The sequence below is a fragment of the Ruditapes philippinarum genome, unplaced genomic scaffold (genome assembly GCF_026571515.1).
Source record: "Ruditapes philippinarum isolate M1 unplaced genomic scaffold, ASM2657151v2 ctg4329_1_1_1_1, whole genome shotgun sequence".
NCBI lineage: Eukaryota > Metazoa > Mollusca > Bivalvia > Venerida > Veneridae > Ruditapes > Ruditapes philippinarum.
Window position 1 is genome coordinate 45,302 of NW_026855092.1, and position 24,940 is coordinate 70,241.

The 24,940-nt window shown below is 31.2% G+C and overlaps 2 protein-coding genes across 5 annotated transcripts; one reads left to right on the top strand and one right to left on the bottom strand.

The window, feature by feature from the left end:
- Positions 1-636: 636 nt before the first annotated feature.
- LOC132742072 (galactose-3-O-sulfotransferase 2-like) lies at positions 637-7,336 on the top strand. The gene is made up of 2 exons (XM_060730357.1): positions 637-978; positions 4,021-7,336. The coding sequence occupies exons 1-2, from the start codon at positions 929-931 to the stop codon at positions 5,309-5,311; spliced, it is 1,341 nt and encodes a 446-aa protein (XP_060586340.1). The 5' UTR covers positions 637-928; the 3' UTR covers positions 5,312-7,336.
- Positions 7,337-9,562: 2,226 nt separating this feature from the next.
- Positions 9,563-24,641, bottom strand: LOC132742073 (uncharacterized). 4 transcript variants are annotated; one of them, XR_009627388.1, is made up of 7 exons: positions 24,344-24,641; positions 20,460-20,702; positions 19,882-19,976; positions 18,600-19,697; positions 12,005-12,133; positions 11,184-11,266; positions 9,563-10,497 (listed from the first exon to the last, which is right to left on the bottom strand). XR_009627388.1 is itself a non-coding variant. In XM_060730358.1 (4 exons), the coding sequence occupies exons 1-4, from the start codon at positions 24,432-24,434 to the stop codon at positions 10,438-10,440; spliced, it is 363 nt and encodes a 120-aa protein (XP_060586341.1). In that variant the 5' UTR covers positions 24,435-24,599; the 3' UTR covers positions 9,563-10,437. The 4 variants fall into 4 exon arrangements, 3 of the variants coding, with proteins under 3 accessions (XP_060586341.1, XP_060586343.1, XP_060586342.1); XM_060730358.1 differs by lacking the exons at positions 18,600-19,697; positions 19,882-19,976; positions 20,460-20,702 and having other exon boundaries at positions 24,344-24,599; XM_060730360.1 differs by lacking the exons at positions 18,600-19,697; positions 19,882-19,976; positions 20,460-20,702; positions 24,344-24,641 and adding an exon at positions 13,838-14,086 and having other exon boundaries at positions 12,005-12,130.
- Between the last annotated feature and the right edge of the window lie 299 nt (positions 24,642-24,940).

The window sequence follows — 24,940 nt, forward strand, 5'->3', positions numbered from 1 at the left end:
TACAGCGTACTCAGCAATTAAGAGAGAACGTATAATATCGTATAAATAATTTAGTTTCCTTCCTTATTTAACATCCTCAATGTTATTAATATACGTCGTAAAGCCAAATTATCATGTATGACATCCACGAAGGAGTCGTTGAATACGTGCGCATGCGCATTTCCATGCAAAATCACGGTCAATATGTCTCAAGCATGGTTCATGAATGATGTGACATATTACTATCACAGCTTTATAGAACAAAGACAGAAAGGGTACAGACACAAATTAAGACTTCAAATACATAAACTTATTAATAAATAATGATAAAAAGAAAAGCTTAAAATTGTACATGTATAAAAAAACAGGACCAGGTAATGTTCACAAATTTTGATAATATTTTAATCGAATTTAATTGACTAAATTATATAGACAAAAACAAACTCATTTGTCTCGTACGAGACCATTTTGTATATTTTGTTTTCGTTCTTGTAAACAACTGTTGTCCGTTTTCCTTAATTTCATTATAAAAGGAAGATAAAGAAAGCAAATATTAAGTGCAATTATACATTAGCCACCATTAATATAAAACTTCGGTTAAGTGATATTTATTCATTGTCTTTAAAGTAAAGTTCTAGGCTGCATTTTAGGAAATACAAATATTTTATGTATAACAATGAGCGAAAGCCTGTAAGTAAGTCGTAATTTAAGCAATTTACGGACAAATTTGCGACAATTATTTACAATTTGTATTGATCAACAGTCAAATTATTCCATTTCTGTCTGTAGAAAGGGAATCGTAGGAATAGAATCCATTGATAAACACCACGCGCGTGGTTCATCTCGCGCTGCTGCTGCGCGTGGAGTTCTATTTTTAGCACAGACACAGAGATGCTAGTTCGGCTGTTTTCTACACAAGAGTGTGTAGTTTATTGATGGAACTAAAGATATGCCGGATAAATTAGAGAAAATGTTTGGGAGATTCAGGAAAGTTACAGGGTAAGAAGATATATATTAACTAATTGTTTGTAGTTACACCTTTTAGCACTTTTCAATTACAGATTTACTTGAAGACTCAAACTAATTAGCTCTAGTTAGCGTTTTAGATACTTCTGTTAGTGTCTTACAGTTCTTTTTTAAAGAAAATTATGAGCCATACATGTATATATCGACTTTATAGAATGTATGTTTTGTCCCTTTAAATGCACGATTGCGTTCTGACATCATTTACATATAACCTTTAAATGCGCATTTATTCACATAGACATCACAAATTAACACAGATTGCTGTATTTAATAGTTCGCAAAAATGCTTAAATGTCTATGCGATATAAGTTACACTAATTTACGTTAATTTGTGTCACAAAAAAACAGCTTAACTCGTGATAGCTTTTGTTTATATTTTATTTTCAAGTGCATATTAAATTACAGACATTTGGCAAATTTTTGCGTACAATTAATGTGCTGATGCATCTTTAAACAGCACTCCTTCAGGTCAGGAAACTAATTAATAATTATAACAATGATGATGATGATGGTCGTGATAATAATAATAATAATAATAATAATAATAATGATAAAAAATGATAATAATAATGATGATAATGATGATAATGACGATGATGATGGTGGTATTGGTGGTAATAAAAATAATAATAATAATAAAAAATTATAAAAATAATAATGATGATGATGATAATAATGACAATAAAGTATATGAAGTGTTAAGAAATGTATGAAACCTACTCATTCATGTAACGTTTTAATCAGAGAAATAGATATGTTTTAAGTACAATATGTGACCAAGCGTAATATTTTATCATATTATTTGCTATTTTGTAGAGATGTACACTTAACGTGAAGTTATCTACAGTTTTTTATTCATATAGTATTTCTTCAAGTGTTTGCTTCACGAAAGTGTTAATTAGTACTTTTATCTCTGTTTTAATTTTCATTACAGCATTTGTATGCACCTTTAAAAAATTCCTTCATAAATATTCAAGGAGAAATTACTAAACATGTTACCAATTTCCTTTATATATGAATACAATGATGTTATATATAAACACATGTAATGATTTGACCCCTGGTGGTAAATTGTCTAAGTAAAATGTTATCAGTCAAGCTAATTCTACTAGCAAATGAAATTCAGAGCTATTTATGTTCGGGCAAAATCTCTGATTAAAAACTACATTCTGATCCTGAATCTAAGTTTTGATATCAAAATATAGATATAAAACCACAGTCCTTGGGCGCTTTGATTGGTCATTTTGAAAAAAAAAATGAATAAATAAATCAATAAATAAGTAAAAAATAAAGATACATATATACCAGGTGTAGTGAGCAATCAACGCGTCGAATGCCTGTATATAATGTGATATGATACATTATTATAGAGATAAAATGTTTAAACATTTAAAGTTTAAGTTTAAAATAGGAAAAATTGCAAATAAATAAAAAAATAAACAAACAAATGAATGAATGAATGAATGAATGAATAAATAAAAAAATAAATATCAATAAATAAATTAAATTAGATTTAATTAATAAATGGATAAATAAATGAATGAATTAATGAATAAATAAATAAATAAATAAATAAATAAATAAATAAATAAATAAATAAATAAAACGAAAATGATGTTCAAACTTCAGTGATGTTTGAAATCATTTTCTTAAACTTAATCTTTTATGAACAAAAAGGTCCGTGTCTGGGCTATTCGACCATTTTAATATTTCTTCCCTTATCAATGATCAATTTATATGGTGCAAATTACTGTTGTGTGCCAGTTAGTGAATTACATAATAACTATGCATTTGCTGCAGGATATAATATCTGGCATTGACCGTTTGTTATTGGAAGTTATTCGTATTCAGCACATATGTCAATAGTAACGTGGCCCACCCACAGACATTATAATGTTTCCAGACGAACATAGACGAGTTACGTGTAATATGAGAGTTTTATGACACAACGGGGTCACTTTAGAAATTACAGAGCGGGTCATTGGAGTCGGGTGGTAACACTGTCTTACTACAATTTTCAAAGGCTAGCCCCACCTTTCATATTAAACAGTAATAAATAATAGACATTATTTGAAAGATGGGTCCCCGAAATTTAGAAATATTATTGGTTTATATTTTCGAAGACATATAAACCGAAAGTTATGTCAGAACTTAGAATGTCTGTTATCTTGCACTATAACAGAATAAATGCTTTTTTTACAGGAAAGATAACATAAGCGTTTCAAGTTTAAAACACGAGGAAGTCACGCGATGAAGTTGTTTTAATGTCTAACAATTACATAATAGATAAAATAATTAACTTATTAATTCATTTCCTTTTTGCAATTTCAAGAATTTTATAAAAAAAAAATGCTCTGCTTTAACTGGTAAATTTTCAAGATACCGTTACTTTCAAATAACCATAATCATCCAACATTCACATTCACTGCTATTGAAATTTATTAAATCAAAGTGCTGAAAGCACCGAATTAGAATTGAATACTAACATGTACTAAGCATAGTAAGGTACTATATTATAGCGTGTATCTAATGGAAAATGTATGCTTTATATCATGGTAAGAAATTGGTATTTTGTGCATGTCTAAAGTAATAAATTATCAAAATGCCGTGAGAAAGATTCGACATTTTATGCCAGTAGAAATTCTATAATTTCGTTTATAATATTATTACAGACATTTCATTTTATACCAACCTTTTTTGTTAAGCATGAATAATTCACACAAGGCACTGTTTAACGTTTTGATAACTTTCATGCAGCCATACTTCTTTATTAACGCGTGCATTTAGTAATTTAGTAATTATATTTCACATAGTTCGAAACTTACTAATAAATTCAATGCTAGCAGGCACTATTTTGCCTCCAGGATAATAAGTGTGTAAGCTGATAATATGCACTGGCTAGTGTAAGGTGTTTCTGTTATGATTCAGCAACTTTTAAATTTCTTATAACGCACGTTTAAAATTAAGTTGGGGATTGAGTTATTTAACAGAAAATATCAACTTTTTCTATTGCAGATGTATTTTTCTGGTTGCTATGGTGATTTGTGTGATTGCAATACTTGGGCCGACGGAAACAGAATACGCCACGGTTGTACATTTAAATAAAGGGCTATTTCAGAAGCATCCAAAACAGAGCTTGACAGAAAGATCATTTCAAACTGAAGATAACATGCAATTAACTGATAATATGAAAATTGAAATTGCTCATCGTAACTTAGAGTTTTCACAGTATAAAGAAAATCAGACTTTTTATAAATCTAGTTTAGAACAGCAGCAGCAGCAATATTATCATCATCAACAACAGCAAAAACAACAAAAAGAACAGCAACAGTTGGAAGTGCGTCATATCGGATTCCTTAAGGTTCACAAGGCAGCGAGTTCAACCATGCAAAACATTTTCTTCCGATTTGGACTGAAGCGGAATTTGACGTTTGTTTTTACTTCACATCCTAATTACTTTTCCAGAATACCTGAGCGACATTTACCGCTTGTGAAACCAAGACATAGGAAAAGTTATGATATTATATGTACTCATGGTGTTTTTAACTATAATGTTTACTCATCCCTCCTACCTACTGATACTGTATATATAGCTACTGTTCGGGACCCATTAGCAGTGTTTATTTCCGCTGTAAATTACTATACACAGCCTACTCAGCAAATCCAGTACATAGCGAAAATCCGCGGGAATAGGTTACAGAAACTTATTCAAAATCCCGAACTATATGATAGGCAATTCTTCTCGTACACGAAAAACGTAATGGCGCGAGATTTTGGATTTCCAAAAACAAACGACGAGGGACGAGTAAACGCGAAGTTAAAAGAATTAGGTCAAACTTTCAAACTGGTATTGCTTGTGGAATACATTGAGGAGTCACTTATACTTATGAAGCGGTATTTGAAATGGAACTTAAAGGATATTTTATTTGTATCTAATAACGTGTATGGCAAAGGGCAAACAATGGAAGACCTTACAACAAACGACGTTGCAAAATTCAAAACACGAAATAAGCTTGATTACAAAGTATATGATTATTTTTACGAAAGGTTCTGGGATCAGTTTAACAAAGAAAGTGATGAAATAAAGTTCGAAGTTTCTCATTTTAAAAATGTTTTGACTGATTTGAACAAATATTGCAATTATCCGACACAGAAAGGCAGGAACGATAATTTATTACAAGTTGAACAATCGAAATGGAACGAACAGTTCAGTATAAGCTTTGAAGAATGTTATTATATGAAAAAAGATGAATTAGAATTTATTACTCAGTTGAGGCAGAAGCAAGGGAGTGAACTCCGTGGTTAATTTCTTGTGTTGGAGATAATCTAGGTAAGCTTTGTTTCGGTTGTAGGTTGATGTAAAAGATATAAACAGTCTGTAACACAAAGGAGTTTTTATTTACCTGAATAGTTCTTTTATTTTAGGAATAGGAGTAAACCATGATGTTAAGGATTATTTATTAGGCAAGGGAGTGAACTCTGAAGGAAAGATTTTTTTGGAGGCAAGGAAGTTAACACCAATGTAAATGATTTTCTGAGACGGGATATGTCTTCCGATGTTTATGAATGATATTATTTATAAGGCAAGGGATTAAACTCTGGAGGAAATGATTACTTTATTAGACAAGGGAGTGAACTCGGAGGTTAATGATTATATAATCGGAAAGGTATTGAACTCCGACGTTAATGCAAATGAGTAGACTATGTATGTAATGATTATATACAAGGCGAGGATGTGAATACCGATATATAACAATTACTTATATGATATACTAGTACACAACGATATATTGAACTACGCATGTGCATAGCTTTGATATGTCGATCATATTGAAATGCAAAGCTTATACTATGCCCTCTCAACACTTGTGCTGATTTTATAATGGTTTCTATAAGATTTATAGCATGCCGATGAAAGTCAAATTAATTAGTACAGCAACAATCCACCAATAAGCTAAAATCGAATCTATATTTCATCCCGGCAGGTCCGGCAAACTTCTTAAATTTCCGTAAAAGAACTTCATGTTACATTGATGATTTTTTTCAGAATTGCATCAAATTTATAAATTTAGACTTAACAAACATGATTGATATGCTGATATTCATTGACAGGTTTGTGCAACTGAAGAAATTAAATGTGCCAAGTTTGATTTTTTTTATATCTAGTCTTTCGGGGTTGATGGTTACTAGGTGATTTGTTTTTGTACAATGTAATAGGAATACATGTATAATTATTAAGTTATGTGAATAGTCTAGCGTAGAAATTAAATCTAGCAGTTTATAGTTTATATCTGTCAAAAAATGTGCCAAAATATTATTTTTAGCAACGAATATATTCTTCCTGATTCAGGAACAATTATAAAATATTTATGTAAAATGGTAAGCAATATGTTGCAATTTTGTAATGTGTACAATGACATTAAGTTTATCACCAATTATGTATTATTAACTGTGTTGTCGTGTTAAGCAATTTTGCCCATGTTGATACAGGACTAGTGTTGTTTGTAGTTGTCTAAACTTACTTGTTACGATGCTAACACTGTATATGTACAGCCATAACACAATGAGTTGAACATGCAAAAATATTTTGCAAACAATAACTAAATGTTATATAAGTATTCAAGGTCAAAATCCTAGACATGAACTCGTATAGTTGCACGTATTAGATATGAATTTCTAATTTATATAAACACGTTGTTGAATTTTATCTACATAATGAATATTAAAGATTGTTTTGTAATAAACATTTTAATGCTAACTTTAATGTTTATGTGAAATTCATAATTACCATTTTTGCGACCTACGATATTTTAACTAACAAATGTTTGATTCGTACATTATTTTTTTTCAGATTTAAACACATATTTACCTAAGATATTTTCGTAAAGATATTTAATAGATTACAATAACTGGAAACAAATGTTTCCTTTGTGAATTAAGTCAAACCAATCTTCATAGTTAAAATAGATAAATACAGAATCCCTAACGAAAGCCCAACACGGCAAAATTGAAAATGTTGCAGGCTCGGTTTGATTGAGCCTGTTCATGGAAGTTTTGTGATCGTCATGTTGCATTGTTACATTTTTATGTTTTAAACGTCTTACGAAACACGGCTGCTATAGCAAACATATGCTTTTTAAAGAGTGCAATAAGTATTTATTATATGTGTTGTATTGTTCAAACTATTTTACATGCAATAAATTAAAACCAGTATTATATTTAATCATATGTATTATATCAATTAACAAGGTTTATGTTAAAAGATACTTTAAAATTTTGTGTCAAATTATACAACGCATTTATAACACAGTGTTCACTCTACCATGTTCCATATTGGATACTATGATGTGTTTTTCTTAAATAAAGTATTAATATATCTGTATGCAAATTATCTTTTTTATCCATCATTAAGATTTACTGATTCAGCTATAATAAGCGAGGTACTTCCGTCCAGTTTTAGATCACGGAAATCGCCGATGTTGCACGGAATAATACTAAGTGTAATTATACGTGTTATAAATTGAAAAACAAATGTATTTCTAAAGACACTTGACTTAAATTGACTGATCACATTACGTGATCCTATGAATTGTTTATTGTTGCACTTGCTTTGACATTTAGATGACATTTGATCGAGCTGTGAAAATTTCTCTAAACATTTTGTGACATTACCACGAAAAAAGCTGCTTGCTTACACTTTACAAAATTCATTTGAAACGGGTTTTTCTCATATTAAACAACGGAGTTTTCTCATGTCCTTAACATAATCTCTTAACGTAGATTCAAGTAATTCGAAGTTTTTATCATTTATATTTCAAAGTCTTTAAAAAAGCAAACACACTTTTTTAACATTGATAGAAGGTTGGTTTTGTGTCGTTCTATCAATAATATACTGTACAATTCACTTCCCCCGTGGACTTCCGGCAACTTTCAAAATATTGTAATGGTAGCCCCCCTCCTTTGCCCTCAACATCCCGCATGATACAATCTTAAAATACATATAATGACTTAATTAATGTTTAGCTTCTAAAATAACTTAGGATATGTACATTTAATGAGTAATACATGTTTTAGTAAACATGTTTACTGTCCATTCCTAACCATTTGCCATGCATACATATAGAGTAAGTACAGTATGCGCTGAACTTTCGAAATATGTAAATTTTAGTACATTTGTAGCTATATTAATGATTGCAATACGACGAACTGTCATGCAGTTAAAAGATATAAAAAATAAGCTTCTTATAGGATAGAATCAAACCGAACGATTGTTATAAACTTCCGATGTTATAACAGACCAATTTGTTTGGATAGTGAAATAAAAAAGCCGATTTTCAGGGTTTTTTTATTCCTCTGCGGAATACTTGTCATGGTGTAATTGATTTTGTATTAGGAGCGGAATCGTCTGCTTCAATATTACAAGACAGAATGCTGCTGTGTTTATAGCCGGCAAATAAATTGTTTTGTGATGTTTTTATTTTTGGCATAATTAATAAGAATCATGTAATAGGGAGGCAATACAAAAGATATCAAGCATTCCGCATACTTTCTTTGAACGACACGGTTAAGTGTCGATGTGTTTTTTTTTCACCAGCGGAACCACAATGTTAGCATTGCACCAGAAAATTGTGGAATTTTATTCATCAAAACTTATATGCGACTACCTTATTATACGTTTTCTTTTAGTTGTAAGATTTTTTTTGTCTTAGTTGTAATATTTTTTGTCAAAATTTTATCAGATTATTTTGCCACAAAGGTGGAAAAACTTTGCTCGTAGATCTAATAAAGAAAGGAGTTTTGATAATTAAAATTCGGATATTCAAACAATTATAAAATATATTAACCAGTTTAAAATTATCTGATAGATAACTCGGGTCGTTGTTCTGTTGTACTTCTCCGCAAAATCCTTCTCCAGGAGTGCACCTCGCGGAGAAATCACACGACCTGTGTAGCAGGGATGATTGGTTGACGTGTCGTGACTAACTCGGGTGGATGGCGATTACAAGAGTCGTTTTGAATATAGCACTACCCTGGACAGATTGTTTTCTTCTTCCACCATCAACAAACACAAAACAGCTTACAGATCGGAGGCACGAAATAGACGTCCCCAATGTGGCTTACAATATATTGATATGAAGAAGAGAGAAGCGATCAGTTTAGATACATTGCATAGTTTCCATGCAAGGACTCAATTTTACCCCTTAATTTTCCACTATCAAATTTAAACTAATCGATTAAATAAAGAATTATTCAAATTTAGTATTCATAAATCTACAAAAACATCGGTAAATACCTATAAGTCAAGATTGTTATCAGGCGAAATAATTTGAAAGAAGTAGGTACAAATACAATGAGAGAACTTTCACAAGAGGGCCACCCTCATGTGAATCCTGGAAATGAGTTCCGATCAAAATATGTTTATCCGGTAGTACATACAGTATAGAACATGTGATATTTGCGAATGTTAAAAGTTGGACCTTATTTTCGAACATATGAATTAATTGTGCGTTTTCGATTATATTATTTATTATTATTGTTATTATAATCATCAAATACGAATTCCGTCGACAGTAGCCAGTTCATATAGTTCAATGTATTTGATCGAGTCTTTTATAATGTTTGTTGTTGGAAGTTTGGCTGTGTAAAAACAACGGACGTGAAACTGAGGAAAATTTATGTTTTTATACGGGTTACAAAAACTAAACAAACAATATTGTCCTGTATATCCACAAGTACATGTTAATTTTATCCCTCGTTTGTATATAACCGGAAACAACCACACATATGTATCTGTTAAACAGGTTCATGTCCGGTTTTTAATATATTTGATAAGAACATTAATTTAGATAAGACTTTTGATATAATTTGTCTTCCCATATCTTAGTGTCCGTTGAGAAAAATAATCAATGTGTGCACAGTATTTCAAGAAAATAGTTCGGATCTAATTGTTTTGATAGATCACGAAGAGTTGTGTCCCTTTTATAGTGTTGTCATTTAAACCTCTTTTAGAAGAACGTTTTAAGTACTTTGACCATTGTATATTTTTAAAGGGACTCCACTGAGGTTTAAAAGCCTAACAACATAACATTTGAATTGTTTACAAAAATCAGCTGGGGCACTTTAAGCAGAAATATATCCAAAGATAGTTAAGAAATATATTTTGAAATAAATTGAAAACCTTATTTTTATGTTTTTCTTAGCCCGATTTGAGTGAAAAGCGTTTAAACGCTTTTCATTTTGGTTCATTTTGTTTACAATTTGAATAGTAATTCTGGAAAAACGAAGTGCGCGAATGATCTGAAATTTTGCACAAAGATTAGTGGTCTAAACCTACATCAAATGCTATATTTATCTGGAAAAAATTGTCTCAGTCCCATCATGTCAAAAAACCTCAGTGGAGTCCCTTTAAGGTTGAATGTATTGTTCTTCTTCCTACGAGGTTTTATTCGTTTCCACGTGTAGAAAACAGTGATAGTATCCCATTATAAGAGCCTGAAATAGGAAAATATTAAAGTTAGTCTAAAAGTAAAAAATGGTGTCATATTAAGTGGTTACTTCTCACACACATAAAACCTCTTCCTTTTGTATAACTACAATGTCATAAAAATCCCATTAGATAAGCGTACTGAATAATCAGTACTAGTGATATATACATATAATAATGAAAATAAATGTCTCGAATATGCATGGTTTAATCCTCCCTATTTGATTCTTATATATTATTTACGGCCTAAGGCACACTGCTTACAAGGAGTATGTTTAAAACAGATTGATGCAAATCAATCTCTCTGTCAAAGGAATTCCCATAAAAGCATTGTCAGTTTGTAGAGAAGGAAGTTTAGCCTGGTTCCCTGCCAGGAAAAGGAGTGTAAACAGTAGTCTCATGTTCCTCTCCCCTATACTATATGATATCGTAGTAAATGTAGGCAGGGAGCTAAACTGTAACGTAATATAAGGAGAAGGAAGATTTCAAGCTTGCGAGTAGACTTGAATTTATACAAACACGAGTACCCCGGTAGGATGTTTAACCGCTAGTCGTGACAGCTGTGACCTTTTTTTAATTGTTTCATTAGAAGTAGTATGCGGCCATTTTGCCCGGACACAGAATCCCTATCCATCCGTAGCAAACATTTGCGTATTCAAGTTAAGAAAGAGAAAAAAGAACAATATAAACTTACAAAAGCAAGCTCCATGAAGCAAAACATAGATATATATCCTGTTTCAGTGATCAGTCCAAACGTTGCATAAACATTCCAAACGGCTGTAAGATTAAAAATTCACTATTACATAATATTTCTTCTTAACTTAACGTTTAGATATAAAATATGAAAAGTTGAAAGAAATTTACAATTATAGTATTCGAACCATATTGATACTCGTATTTCGGTCTTAACAACGGTAAGAATCTAAACATGTTAAAAAAGTAATCTAATGCAGTAATTTAAGTTTGTTCCAATATATAGAGAAAAAGTCTATCTAAATGAAGTAAATTTATAGATTTAGTAAACAGTACATTATTTTAGAATTAAACTTTTAATAATGGTTGTAGGAACCGAAAGTACAAATGTCTACCTATTGACAGAAGTTAAGATTTGTTTATAATTGTACAACAATGGGGATTTTTTAAATTCATTATGATTTTCAGACACAATCTGCTGGTTTTGTTAACATCTAAACTATTTTCAGTCCGAGGGCATTATTGATAACAGCCTATGAGTTCCGATTGTTTCATATGGCGATTTTTTAGCGTTACTGGCAGCCAAAGACCTTAATCGTCTCATCATTGTAATCTTTCAGGCAGAGATGAATAGAACCACCGTCTTACCAAGAATTAATCCATGTCCACCTCATTGCAAGATGTGTAAGTGAATTTTCATTAACAATCACATATTTACTAGATACGGAAACTAGCGAAAAAAGCCGAGTTTTCGAGGTTTTATCTATGTTTTCCTCTCTTGATATTGGTTTAATGGATAAATTGAATAAAAAAATTGCTTACATCCAATAAAGATCAATCCTATGGCACCAGAGATTTTTCGATCTTTTAGTATAACGAGAGCAGCTACATCACAGACCATACTAAATCCAGTAGGCATCGTGTACTTCAATTCGGTACCAAATATACCTGCTGATCAATATAGAAATGCTTGTAGTGATATGATAATGCTTAAGGTATCCAAGTAGGCAGTCAATCTCCACGATAGAACTCAGATGAAGAAAAAAAAAACATCTCAAAATCTAGTTATTTGTTATACACAAATTGAGATTTTTTTTGTAAAATTCTGTTTCTGTGCTTGAAAAGGTTATATATCATTAGGTAACTGTGACATCTTAATGTTTTTACACCAATCTTTATGATAATTATTTTGCCTGAAAGTCCGATCAAATACTTTACGTAAAGATATGGGCAACTTTAGCGGCATGTACAGCGCATGCGCGGTGGCCATGTTGGATTATAAGTTGAATGCCATTACATAAAAAAATTGTTTGGTTTTATAGTATTTACGTAGATAATTATCACGTAGCGTGCATTAAATAATTGATCTTATTAGATGCATTCTTTAACAAAGAGGCAGGACAAAGCTGTATTGTAAGTCAGATTATTTATATTAGATATGTATTATAACAATAACAAATGCGAGATATTATATACGAACGTTATATTGTCGATTCGTGATGATTAGAAGTATAGATCATGGTTTCGTTTGGAAAAAAAATAGAATTTTAGTTAGATCTCCACACGGGGATAAGTCTTAGGTACAATCAAATTTATTTATGGTACATAACGCGTCTGTTGAAAAAACACCAGGCGCATTCATATAGTTATGATCTAAATGCCTTTCAACTGCATGAGTCTAAAGAGTAATTGTAATTTTTAAAGCGTAAAAGTCGAGTAACACTGTTTCCTTTTTCATTCTGAAAAAATGTATTACCAATAAGAAAGCGTCATTCCTTTACCAATCAAAATGCTCATATGTATTATAACGTACTTAAAATCGCCTACGTATGCGTGCAAAAATCAAGGAGATTCTGGATAAATCATTAGAATCTAGAGAATCTAGTTAAATTGTTCATACTTTTAATGATAAGTTATTGCTCAAAATTATTTCCTTTAATATAAAAAATACCAAAATATAGGTTGATGACTAAAAGATTGTTTTTGTTATCATGTCAATTAATATATATATATATATATATATATATATATATATATATATATATATATATATATATATATATTAAATTATTTTAGATTTAGATTCTTTACGACGCAAATCGTTATTTATCACCATTTACTTCCATAGTCACTGCTGACCTTCCATAGTAACAAGTATCTTCCATAGCAACCATTTGCTCAATTTCATAAACAATGACTTCCATAGAAAACCAATGACTATCAACAACATCTAGTGACTTCTATAGCAACCATCGACTTTCGAAAGCAACAGCTGTATTTCATAGCAACTACTGACTTTCCTAACAAAAAGTGCTTTCCATACCAAGCCTTGACTTCTCATAGCAGTTAAGAGCATTCCATTGCAACCAGTGACTTTTACAGCAAGCACGCGTTGACTTCACATAGCAACTAAGGACATTCCATAGCAACCGATGGGTTTTACAGCAAGCATTGACTTTACATAGCAACCAGTGATTTTCATAGCAACCAAAGAATTTGATATATAAATATATTGTCAAACATGCTCTTGCGTCACATTATCCTGACTATAAACAGAAAAACCTGATTCTCTCTGATGTGCTAATTTACACACAAGTTTTGAGTGAGTAATTTTGTTTTTTGTAAAACAGTATTAGAAATCTTTTTAAGACTTACCTACAATCCATATTGAATATATATAATATGTTTTACAAAGTATCCCCAAGAAACACTTTATAATTATGATATTTCCTTTTTCCATTGTTGACAAAATTTGTCCTAACACTATTTAAGAGTGACTGTAAATAAAAGTCTTTTTGTCAAACTTTAATATTTTAGCTACCCAAAGTGTCCTTGATTTATTTCTAACGCTAATTATGCACAGAAAAAAGAAGAAGAAAAATCAGATCTTCATATGAATAAGGCATGATTTAACAACTGATAATTGATATATAGAATTACAACAAACGACAAAAATACCGGGTAGATCATTAAAATAACAACTTGGATTTCTATAGAACATTTAAACTGTGCCTTCATAATTGTAAACTCATGATTATTTACAGCTACACACAATTTAAGGTAGACAACGTTTAATGCATTACCTCCACTTTGAAGAGTATTCAAATAGGCTAGAATCACTTGTCAATTGCATTGACACTGAGGTGCGTGGGTTCAAACCCGAGAATGGGCAACTTTTTTTCTTTTCTTTTTAACATTAGTTATGTATCTCTCAGATCCTTTATGGAAAGAAATAAGTGTTTGATTTTAATTATATAATAAGTATTTATTTGGTAAATAATGTCAAATATAATAGCAAATATGATACCAGATATTTTCAAAGTTTAATAAAATGAAATTTTCAAGGTAATTTTTTTTTATATTTTGCAAGATCAACCAATTTACTTTAAAAAAATAAGCAAACTTTGAAAATAGCCCCTCACTGTGGTAAATTTCAGGGATATTTTGAATAAGGCTTTTAACGTAGGGGACTGGTCAAATAAATGCTTAAAGTTGGTAGGGTAGGGTGACATTTTATACACACTAAAACATTTTGTTTAAAAATAACCATTTTGCTCATGTATTGTTTTACCTGAATGTTATTATTTGTTTCTTAACAATGAGCAATAGAAAACATTTTTCATAATGATGATATAATATATTATTTAGAGTTCCCTCATTTCTGAAAAAGAGCTCTAATAGCAAAGTTATAGTTCAGAAAAAATGTCAAGAAATTATAAGCCACACGGTAAATTTGGTTTACATTTTGCGTACAGGTGACCTTTAATGCATATAACTGTCCTATGTAGTCAATTTTACAGTTCCTTATAGTGCCCATTAGGGGTGGTTTACCTTAATAAAAATTTAAAAAAAATGAATATAACGCAAAGATTAAGGACGTGCTTAATTGTAGGTATATGTAATTTTTATCCTTTTCATGCTGAGTTTATGCAAAGAATTTGCCCAGCTTGGAATCTGTAATAAGGGGAAAAAACAACAAAAAAATGCCTGACTTAACTGGGATTTGAACTCCAAACCTCTCGCTTCCTAAATGAGCGTGTAACCACTAGACCACGGGGAAGTTAAAAAATTACAGCATAAAGACTAATTAATTTCGAGATATTTTGTTCACAGTAAACCTGTCTTAAACTGATATAAATAATCATGGAGCTTTATATAAGCATGCATATCTGTAAAGAATAACACAATATTAGAAATCTTCGACCAATCGGGAACTATATTTTCTTGCCCGAGAAGGCTTGAAAATTAATGCGCCATTCATTTGACAATCTTTACGCAGTGATCTCCCCTTTATTTTTCGGCGTTAGTGTACTTATAAAGGGAATAACCGCTTCGAGGAGTTAAGACTACTTTCGGATTTTGCAAATAAGGACACCAGAGTCTAAAATTTCGCTACCATTTTTTGTTTGGTGTGACGACTCAAACAAATAAAAATTACTTACCAGCAGTAACTTTAGAGCCTACTAAGACTTTCCGACTAGTAACACGCTAACCAGTTTCGACCGGTTTTAGCAAAGAAAGAGGATATACATTTTATCTGAGACAAACTATGCGTAACTGTCAATACATTATACAAAAAAGAAAAAAGGCATAAAGCAATAAAATGCTGAAAAATTAATTAAGAATTTCTATGTATGATTGTGAACCGTAATTGTTTTCAACTTATGCATTGCCAAATTTCCAACAATCGATATGGATTGACAATTAAGTATCTGTAGGTTTACATGCATTTTATGTGCATTAAAAATATTGTCATGAAGTTTTGGTAATGGCACTAAATGTAAATAGAATTAAAAAAACCCAGCTAACAAAGAATTAAAAAGAGGATATTGAATGAATGTAGATTCAATACTAAAGGTTTTGAAGGAGTTAAATAAAATCGTATCACATGCACTAGACTCAGGCGAGCACAATATTGTTTAATCAAGCGGGATCATTTTATTTAGTATTGAATCTGTAGACATGAATGTTTTTATCAATCATTGAGATTCGCTGATTCAGCTATAATAACCGTAGTACTTTCGTGCAATTTTAGATCACGGAAATCGCCGATGTTACATGGAATAATGCGAAGTGTAATTGTAGATAGTGTTATGTGAGTGTTATAACTGATTCTCACTTCTTATAAATCAAGTGCATTTCTTAAGAAAATTGACTTGAATTGACTTAAAGTTTTCATCATGTCAACTGATCCTATGAGTTGTTTATTTGACATTTAGATGACATTTTATAGAGTTGTGAAACTTTCTCTAAACGTTTTGACATTACCATGTTCAAGCTGCTTGCTCGCACTGTACAGTATATTAGTTCAGCATAATCTGAAACGGGTTTATCTCATATAAACCTCGACGTTTTTGCTCATGTTCTCAACATATTATATGAATATTTCACACATAAGAAGACTATTTTAGATTTAACTTAAATGAGCATATTGTCAAGTTTCAATATCTTTATTTATTATATACTTATAAATGAAATATTGAGAAATATTGATGAAATAAAATGCGTATTTTCATTTTCCGTATTTTCACTGTAAAAATTTATTTTTCACTGCAGTGAAACATATTTCCGTATTTTCACTGGTGTCTTGCCGGACTACTTTCTTTTAAATTCTGCCAGTACACAAAATTTAAAGGAAAGTCTTTCAAATTTTAACGTCAAAAAAGGAGAAAAATGTATATAATAAACAGAAAATTCAAGTTCTTTCTATAAATACATGATTTATTTTCATCTTGTGGCATGAAAATTACCATATTTCACTCGTGGCTACCGCCACTCATGAAATAATTATTTTCATAAGTGATCGGATTTTAATATCATCATGTATTTATAGAAAAAAACTTGAATATCCTCTATTTCTTGTTCTATTCTTTTAAATTATAAACTGTAAATTAAGAATGTAATGGTACATGTTCCGCCCCGTCCCGCCACCTTCTCCCACTTGTTGACACTCCTTCAACATCCCACACGATACAACCTTACAATACACATAATGACTTAATGTTAAGTTCTAAAAATTACTTAGGATATTTACATTAAATTAGTAATAAATGCATTAGTAAAAAGGTTTATTGCCAATTCCTAACTATTTGCTATGCATACATAAAGAGAAGGTACAGTATGCGCTGACTTTCGATATAAGTAAATTATAGTACTTTTGTAAATATATTAATGATTGCAATACGACGAACTGTCATCCAGTCAAAAGGCATCAAAAAAGTAAGCTTCTTATACGATAGAATCAAACCAAACGTTTGTTATAAACGTCCGATGATATTACAGACCAATTTGTTTGGATAGTGAAAATAAAAAAAGCCGATTTTCAGGGATTTTTATTCCTCTGTGGAATACTTGACATGGTGTAATTGATTCTAAATTAAGAGCGGAATCTTCTGAATCAATGTTACAAGACAGAATGCTGCTGTGTTTATAGTCGACAAATAAATTGTTTTGTTCTGTTTTGTGGTATTAGTAACATATAATAGGGAAGCAATACAATGTTAAGCATTCCACCTTTCTTTAAATTACACGGTTTAGTGTCGAGGTGATTTCTTCACCAGCGGAACCACAATGCATTTTTGGTGATTTTTTCATGAGAAAATTGTGGAATTTTATTTATCAAAACTTACATACGGTTACTTATACGTTTTCTTTTAAGTTTTTTTCCAGTAAGATTTGATGTCAAAATTTTATTTATTGATTAGTGCCAAAATATCGATTTTTTTTGCCACAAAGCTGATTTTTTTTTTCATTTTTCGGATAGTCAAAGTATAATAAGTTATATTACCCAGTATAAAAGTACGTAAATATGGTGGCTGATTTAGTACACTTTGCCCATTGCGTTGTCGATGGCGACAACACAACACATATCGTTATCGCCTTTTCGTCTTGTCACTAGCGAATCGCGCCAACTATGTCGTCTTGTCGCAAGAGAAGCACGCCAAATGGCTCGTTGTCGTGCGGCGCTTTGTTGCGATGTGGCCCCGTCGCTTTTCCGTGCCATCGCTTGCGACAACACGAAACACAAAAGTCTTCCAAATCAGCCACCATACGTGATAGATAGCTTGAGTCGTTAGGCGAGGTTATATTGTTATACTCCAGATCGTTCCCGGGGCATGCATGTCGCGGAAAAAGCACACGACAGGTCAAGGTCAAGTCATCCTATGTACCAGGAATGGTTGGTTGACCTGTTTTGTTAGTTTAAACATATTTTATTGTGTGTATATATATACATACATATTTTTTCACAATTTTACATAAATACAATAATGTAAATATACAAAAGGGTTGGGACAAACGTTATAATAACATTATAGGGACCCTGTGACGTGACTTACTCTTGAAGGAGTCGATAACACGAGTCGTTTTAGAATCGGAAGGGTGACGATAACAAGAGACGTTTTGAATAAATCACTACCTTGGCTAGATTGGTGTCTTCAAACGCAGAACATCTTACAGATCGGCAGCGTGAAATAGACGTCCCCAACGTGGCCGGTAAGGACGGTGATGTATCTCGGGCGTATGGTTAATTCCGATGCCAAGCATAAATGAAACAAAAGAAACTAAGTTACACTACAATAAACCATATAATCGTCATAATTCTCAATATTAAATGTATGATTTTGCACATTATGTTTTGCAAATACAAATTGATCGAACAAAATTAAAGCAGAAAAAAACAACAACAGCAATTTACAAAAGGAGCAACAATTCCAGGCAAAACAAAACATGTGGGTCGCTTTTCTGATTGTAAGACTTCTTTTTCTTTTTTCAATCAAACCATAACGCAATGTAAGGGGAAGGAACTCCTGACATTTTTTTCCCTTTTAGTCACTAATTTTTGTTATTATGATGTCAATCATGCAGTTGTTATCATTTTATGCTATATGTTATCAGTATTTGAAATAAAAGTATGCATGATTGAAGAATTAGTAAGTTGGAGTATATAAGATATACGTAAGTCCATGTTTACCACACATAAAGTGATATGAAGAAGAGAGAAGCGATCATTTTAGATACATAGAATTGTTTTCACGCACGTACTAAATTTGACCACTTTCCCATCCCCAATTTAATGGATTTAGTAACAAATTCAAATTTAATATTCATAAATCTACAAAACCATCGGGAAATACTTATAAAATCAAGCTTGTTATAAGGCGAAAATTAATAAAAGAAATATTTCGATTAAAACTTTTGATCTTATTTGTCTTCCCTTATCTTAGGTGTTCGTTGAGAAAAATAAAAATGTGTTTTACACTTAGGTGTACAGTATTTCAAGAAAATATTTCCGATCATATTGTTTTGATGATAGTTTGCGCAGAGAGTTGTGTCCTTTTTACAGAGTTGTTTCTATGCTGTATTATTTAAACATCTTTGAATTGAAAGTTTTCATATTTTAGAGTACAATGTTCATTGTCTATTGTTAAAGCTGATTTTTTTTGCTCCTCTCTTCTTCTTCCTACCATCTATTGAACTCATCTAGGATAAAGTGATAGATTCCCATCCCAGCGGTCTGAAAAATAGAAGAATATCAAAGTTGTTTAAGTGGTTGTTGCAAAGAAACAAATACCTTTATATAATAATGAAAATACATGTCTCAATGTGCATTGGTTTAAATATCTCGACATAATTCTATTTATATCCCTATCCGGCTTTTGTGTCTTCAATTAAAGAAAAAAAAAACATATTAAACTTACAAAGGCTAGTTCCAATAGTGCACATGCGCAGCAAAATTGAGGTATATCGTTTTTCCTCATGATCTCTCCAAGGGTTGCAATAATCTTCAACGCTGCTATAAGATTAAAGATCTACTATTACACTTTAATATATTTTCTTAATGGAGAACTGCCCATTAAAATATAAAATATGAAAAGTTGAAAGCAATTTTCAATGGTATTCGAACCTTACTGATAAAAGTATGTAAGAGATAGTCACACTGGTACAGTAACATTATTTCATATGGCGACTTTCTTACTTGCGGCGTAAGACCTTAATCGCCCCACCATTAAAATCTTTCAGTCACGAAAGAGGAAATTAATTTAGAGCCACCGAGGGTCAGGTAGGTAACTTCCAAATAAGAAAGAAAGAAATTCAAGTCCAATTTATTGAAAATATTGAAAAAATTTGTAATAAGAAGTAGACGATTTGCATTAACAGTAATATAACTAGTAAAAAATGCCAATTTCATTCACAGGTGTATCTATGTATTATTTTATATTGATTTAATCGAGGGTAGTTAAAAATGGATAAAATGAATAAAAATTAAGTTGCTTACATCCAAGTGAGTTTAATCCTATTGCGCCTGATGTGATTCTGTCCCTTTGATACCTGGTGTTAGAGTCTTGCAGGTGTATTACGAGTGGAACTACAATATCAATGCCAATGCTGAGTGTAGTTAATACCGTATGCGCATAATGTTCATCCGTATGCGCATCACGTCCAATCGGAAACGCATCATGTTCAATCATGAGCGCATCATATAAATTTGAGTATTTCAAGTTCGTACCATATTTCTGTTCTGATCAATACAGAAATGTTTGTAGTTATATGACATACATATACAATGCAAAGAACAACTACAAATTAAAAACAAATAAACAAATAAAAGAAAAATTACAACAAAACAGATACAAAATCTATACATAAAATACAAATTATTTGTTACTTGTTCTGGAACAACACATGTAGGTTATGTAAGAGAAAGAGCATCAGAACACGAGGCTGATTTGTACAAGAAGGTGTAGCCCCGAGTACAAATCAGATTGCCGAGTGTTTTATGTTCTTTCTCTTTTGTATCATAGGTAAAAATAAAAACACGGAACTGTATTTGTATTACGTGAAAATATTATAATTGGACGAGTACACAGGTGTAGAAATACTATTTGAGAAACTGCCAGATGGGTCTTATATGATTTCTAAAGCGATGTGAGAATTAAAATATATTCCATTATTGTACCTGTTAAATATTTTATTAACTTTTAATCTTATATTCAAATTATATTCAGGATTGTAACCATTTGACGTTTTCATGATCATAGTATAATTTATCTGAATACTTCTGTCATAAAGGTTCTTTGTCGCATGTTTGGAACTTTTTCGTTGTTCTTACTAATTACCCATTATATTCAATACACTTTCAATGAGAATTTGAAAACTGTATTGATATATATAACAGTGCAATTATGTATTGATTCATAAAGGAAAAAAATGATATTTGTTATGAAATAGGGCGAAACGGTATAAGAGATAATCAAGATAATCTACGAAGTAAAAATTTAGTCAATGCATAAAACAAATATTATTAGACCAACATTATCAAAACTGCCAGGCATTTGTGCAAGTCTCAACTAAAGGACCAAATTACTCTATTTTCAAGGAGTCAATAAATCTTTAGGACTATTTTACTCAATTTTCAAGGAGTCAATAAAATTTGAGGACTATTCCCTTAACCTAAAAAGGTCTGTCTGGCCGTTTCTTAATGAATTTAGATGCGGAACCATTACTTCCCATGTGAAACAGGAAGATGGCAAAATATATACCATAATAAAAGAATATGTCACTTGTGTTTGGATGAGAATAATACCCAAGAAATTGAAGACGAGTTTCACTATTTATTGACTTGTCCCTTTTTCAATCAGACTAGAAAACTGTATATTAAACCTGGTTATTCAAATTAAAAACCTGCGGTTAAAAGCTCACCAACTGTGAAGCCAGAAGTCTTGACCAAAGATATTAAACATGAAACATTATCTACTATTAAGTTGGTTTACCTATATAGCTAAGGGGCATGAATTAACTAATGACTTTCTGTTTCTAACGAGTGACTTCCTTAGCAACATCTGATTTTCCATTATGAATTTAAAAGTAACTACTAAATTTTTATAGAAACTAGTGACTTTACTCGGCTACAATTGACTTTTTTTCATAGTAACCAGTGATTTTCAAGGCACCCATTGACTTCCATAGCAACCATTGACCTTCAAAGCAATCATTGACTTTCCATTCACTGACTTCCAAAGCGACCATTGAGATAAGTCAGAAACCAGCGGTTGTCAAAGCAACCCATGACTTCTATAGAAATCATTAATATTGTATTGTAGCCTCAACCACTGACTTCTTTAGCAATAAGTAACTTAAATAGCAACGTTGACTTCCTTAGCAACTACTGAATATAACAGCAACAATGTCTTCCTAATCAACCATTGAATTCTTTTGTATTTCTTAAGTAACAACTGGCTTCCATATCAACCTTTGGCTTTCCTTACAAACCAGTCACTTCCATAACAACAAGTGACTTCCGTAGCAACTATTGACTTTATTTGATAACCAGTATGTTGTTTGAGAGACATTCGACGGAAGTTTTAATATTGGTTTTTAACATTTCTTTGTTTCACTTATACACGCTTATCTTATTAGAGTTAAGATCTTATTAGCAATATATTAAAAAATATACTTTTCATATAAGGAGAAAGAGTGCATTGTTGTAGAATATTGTATGGCTTGAGTTCAAATGAGAAGTAATATAATCACGAAGGCCGATAAGCCTGAGTGATTAATTACAAAGCATAAGAACGAAAAATCGTTCATTATTTAACTATAATGCATAATAATTAATATTTATTTCTATTCTAACAAGTCAAGAAAAATTATAATAATCATTTTATAGTTTGACTTTATGTTTGGTGGTTAAATTTGTTTTCGCCACATTGTTTCCAATAGAAACGTTTTAAAAGGCATTTCCAGTTGGTTTAAAAAAATTGTCGTTAAATCTAGCGTGTGTAGAAACATTTTGAGAATAACGAATTTTGAAAACGTTGATAAAACTTGTTTATTTTATTTCACTATATATTTTTCGAGCGAAATACAAAGTATGTATATTGAAATACATGTGAAAAATAGCTCGTTTGCGACCTTAAAATAACGTTCCTGATTTGATTTGTTTTTGCACGTGCTGTTTGGTTTACAATGTGAAGTCACGTAAACAACACTTTAAACGTCTGTACAGCGTTAACGACTTAATTTAAGATATAAGTGTTCGATTCATTTTCTTAGTAAGACCATTTCCTTTCATTATGCAAAGTTTTCACAACGAGATTCCACAAAATAATGTTTTTTATTTAACCGATTTTTCAAACAAAATGGCGCCGTCAATGTGTCGATTTGAAAATACACAGGGAGGTTATAAGAACGATGAGTGCATTGTTGTAAAATAATGTACGCTTCAGGCCTTCTTTGCTTATATAGACAATTTTCCGATAGTGTTAGAATTGAAATAAAGTATGTACAACGTTTGCATACAAACGCAACTTGTAAAAAATAAAACCGAGTGCTTTTAGTTTCGATTTCTGGTTAAGCAAAGTAATCATTGTAAACATATTCTCGTGTCTATAGTGCAGTTGCTGACAGTAACAATAACATTAAAAAAATATATATATGAAAATTAACTCTTAAGTTTATGATTCATTTTGATTGTTTTTCCCATCTCTTTCAATAATCGCTTTGTATGTTTTTGCATCTTTTTTAAGCCTTTGATAACAACCAGTTACTTTCATAGCAACCCCTCCCTGATTTTCCATAGTAACCAGTGACTTCCATAGCAATCATCGTTTTTATTTATTACCGGTGACCTCCATAGCAACCATTGGCTTTCAAAAGCATCAAGTGACTTCTATAGCAATCATTGACTTTGTTTAATAACAAGTGACTTCCATAAAAACCCTGACTTTCCAAAGGCAACAGTGGCTCCAAATCAAACACTGTTTACCATAGCAACCATTGGCTTTCAATAGCATCCAGTGACTTCTAAAATATCAATTTTTGAAAGCAATAATTTTATATCATAGCAACCTTTGAGTTGCCATTACAAAAATGATTTCCATCGCAAACATTAACTTTACATAGCAAGTAATGACTTTCCATAGCAAGCAAGTAATGACTTTCCATAGCAACCAGTGACTTTTACAGCAAGCATTGACTTTGCATAGTAACCAGTGATTTTTATACCAACCAACCAAACATCTATGATATAAATATATTGTCAATCAGTTTCCTGACGTTATACAGACAGCCTGAATTTTCTAATTGAGGAACACATTTATTTTGTAATTCTGTTTAATGTTAAAACGTATAAAGAATTAATTTTATATTTCTAAGACTTACCTCTTAACACCATCAATATGCAAATAAATTTGCAAACTATCCCACAGCCACACTTTAGGATTATGTTAATTTCTCTTATTCTGTAGTCCATATCTGACCAAAGTTACTCTAAAACTATTAACAAGTGTCTTTAAATAAAAGTTTTATTTCGAAACTTTAATATGTTAGCTACACACGTGTCGTTAATTTATTGGTTAACGCTAATGACGCACCGACATAAAAAGGAAAATCAGATCCATATGCATATGGCATATTTTAACAAATGATTATTGAAATATAAACGACTAAATTAGATCATTGACAAAACAACTGGGAACCCAGTTTGCACTTAAATATAGAACATTTAAAACGTACCCGTATGTTTATTTACAGCTCCGCACATTTTAAATAAAACAGTGTAAAATAGGAATCCGTCCACAGTTATTTGCTTTTCGTTGACCACAATAAGGAAGTAAATCCGCATAAAAGAGTGCCTGTGTTTAATGCCAGATATAAATGAATAATTGAATGAAAGAGATAGAAAAAAGGTCATTTCCTGACAGCATTCATTTCAAATAGTTGGTAAACCCCAATTTTGATCCAGATTTTATGCGAGTA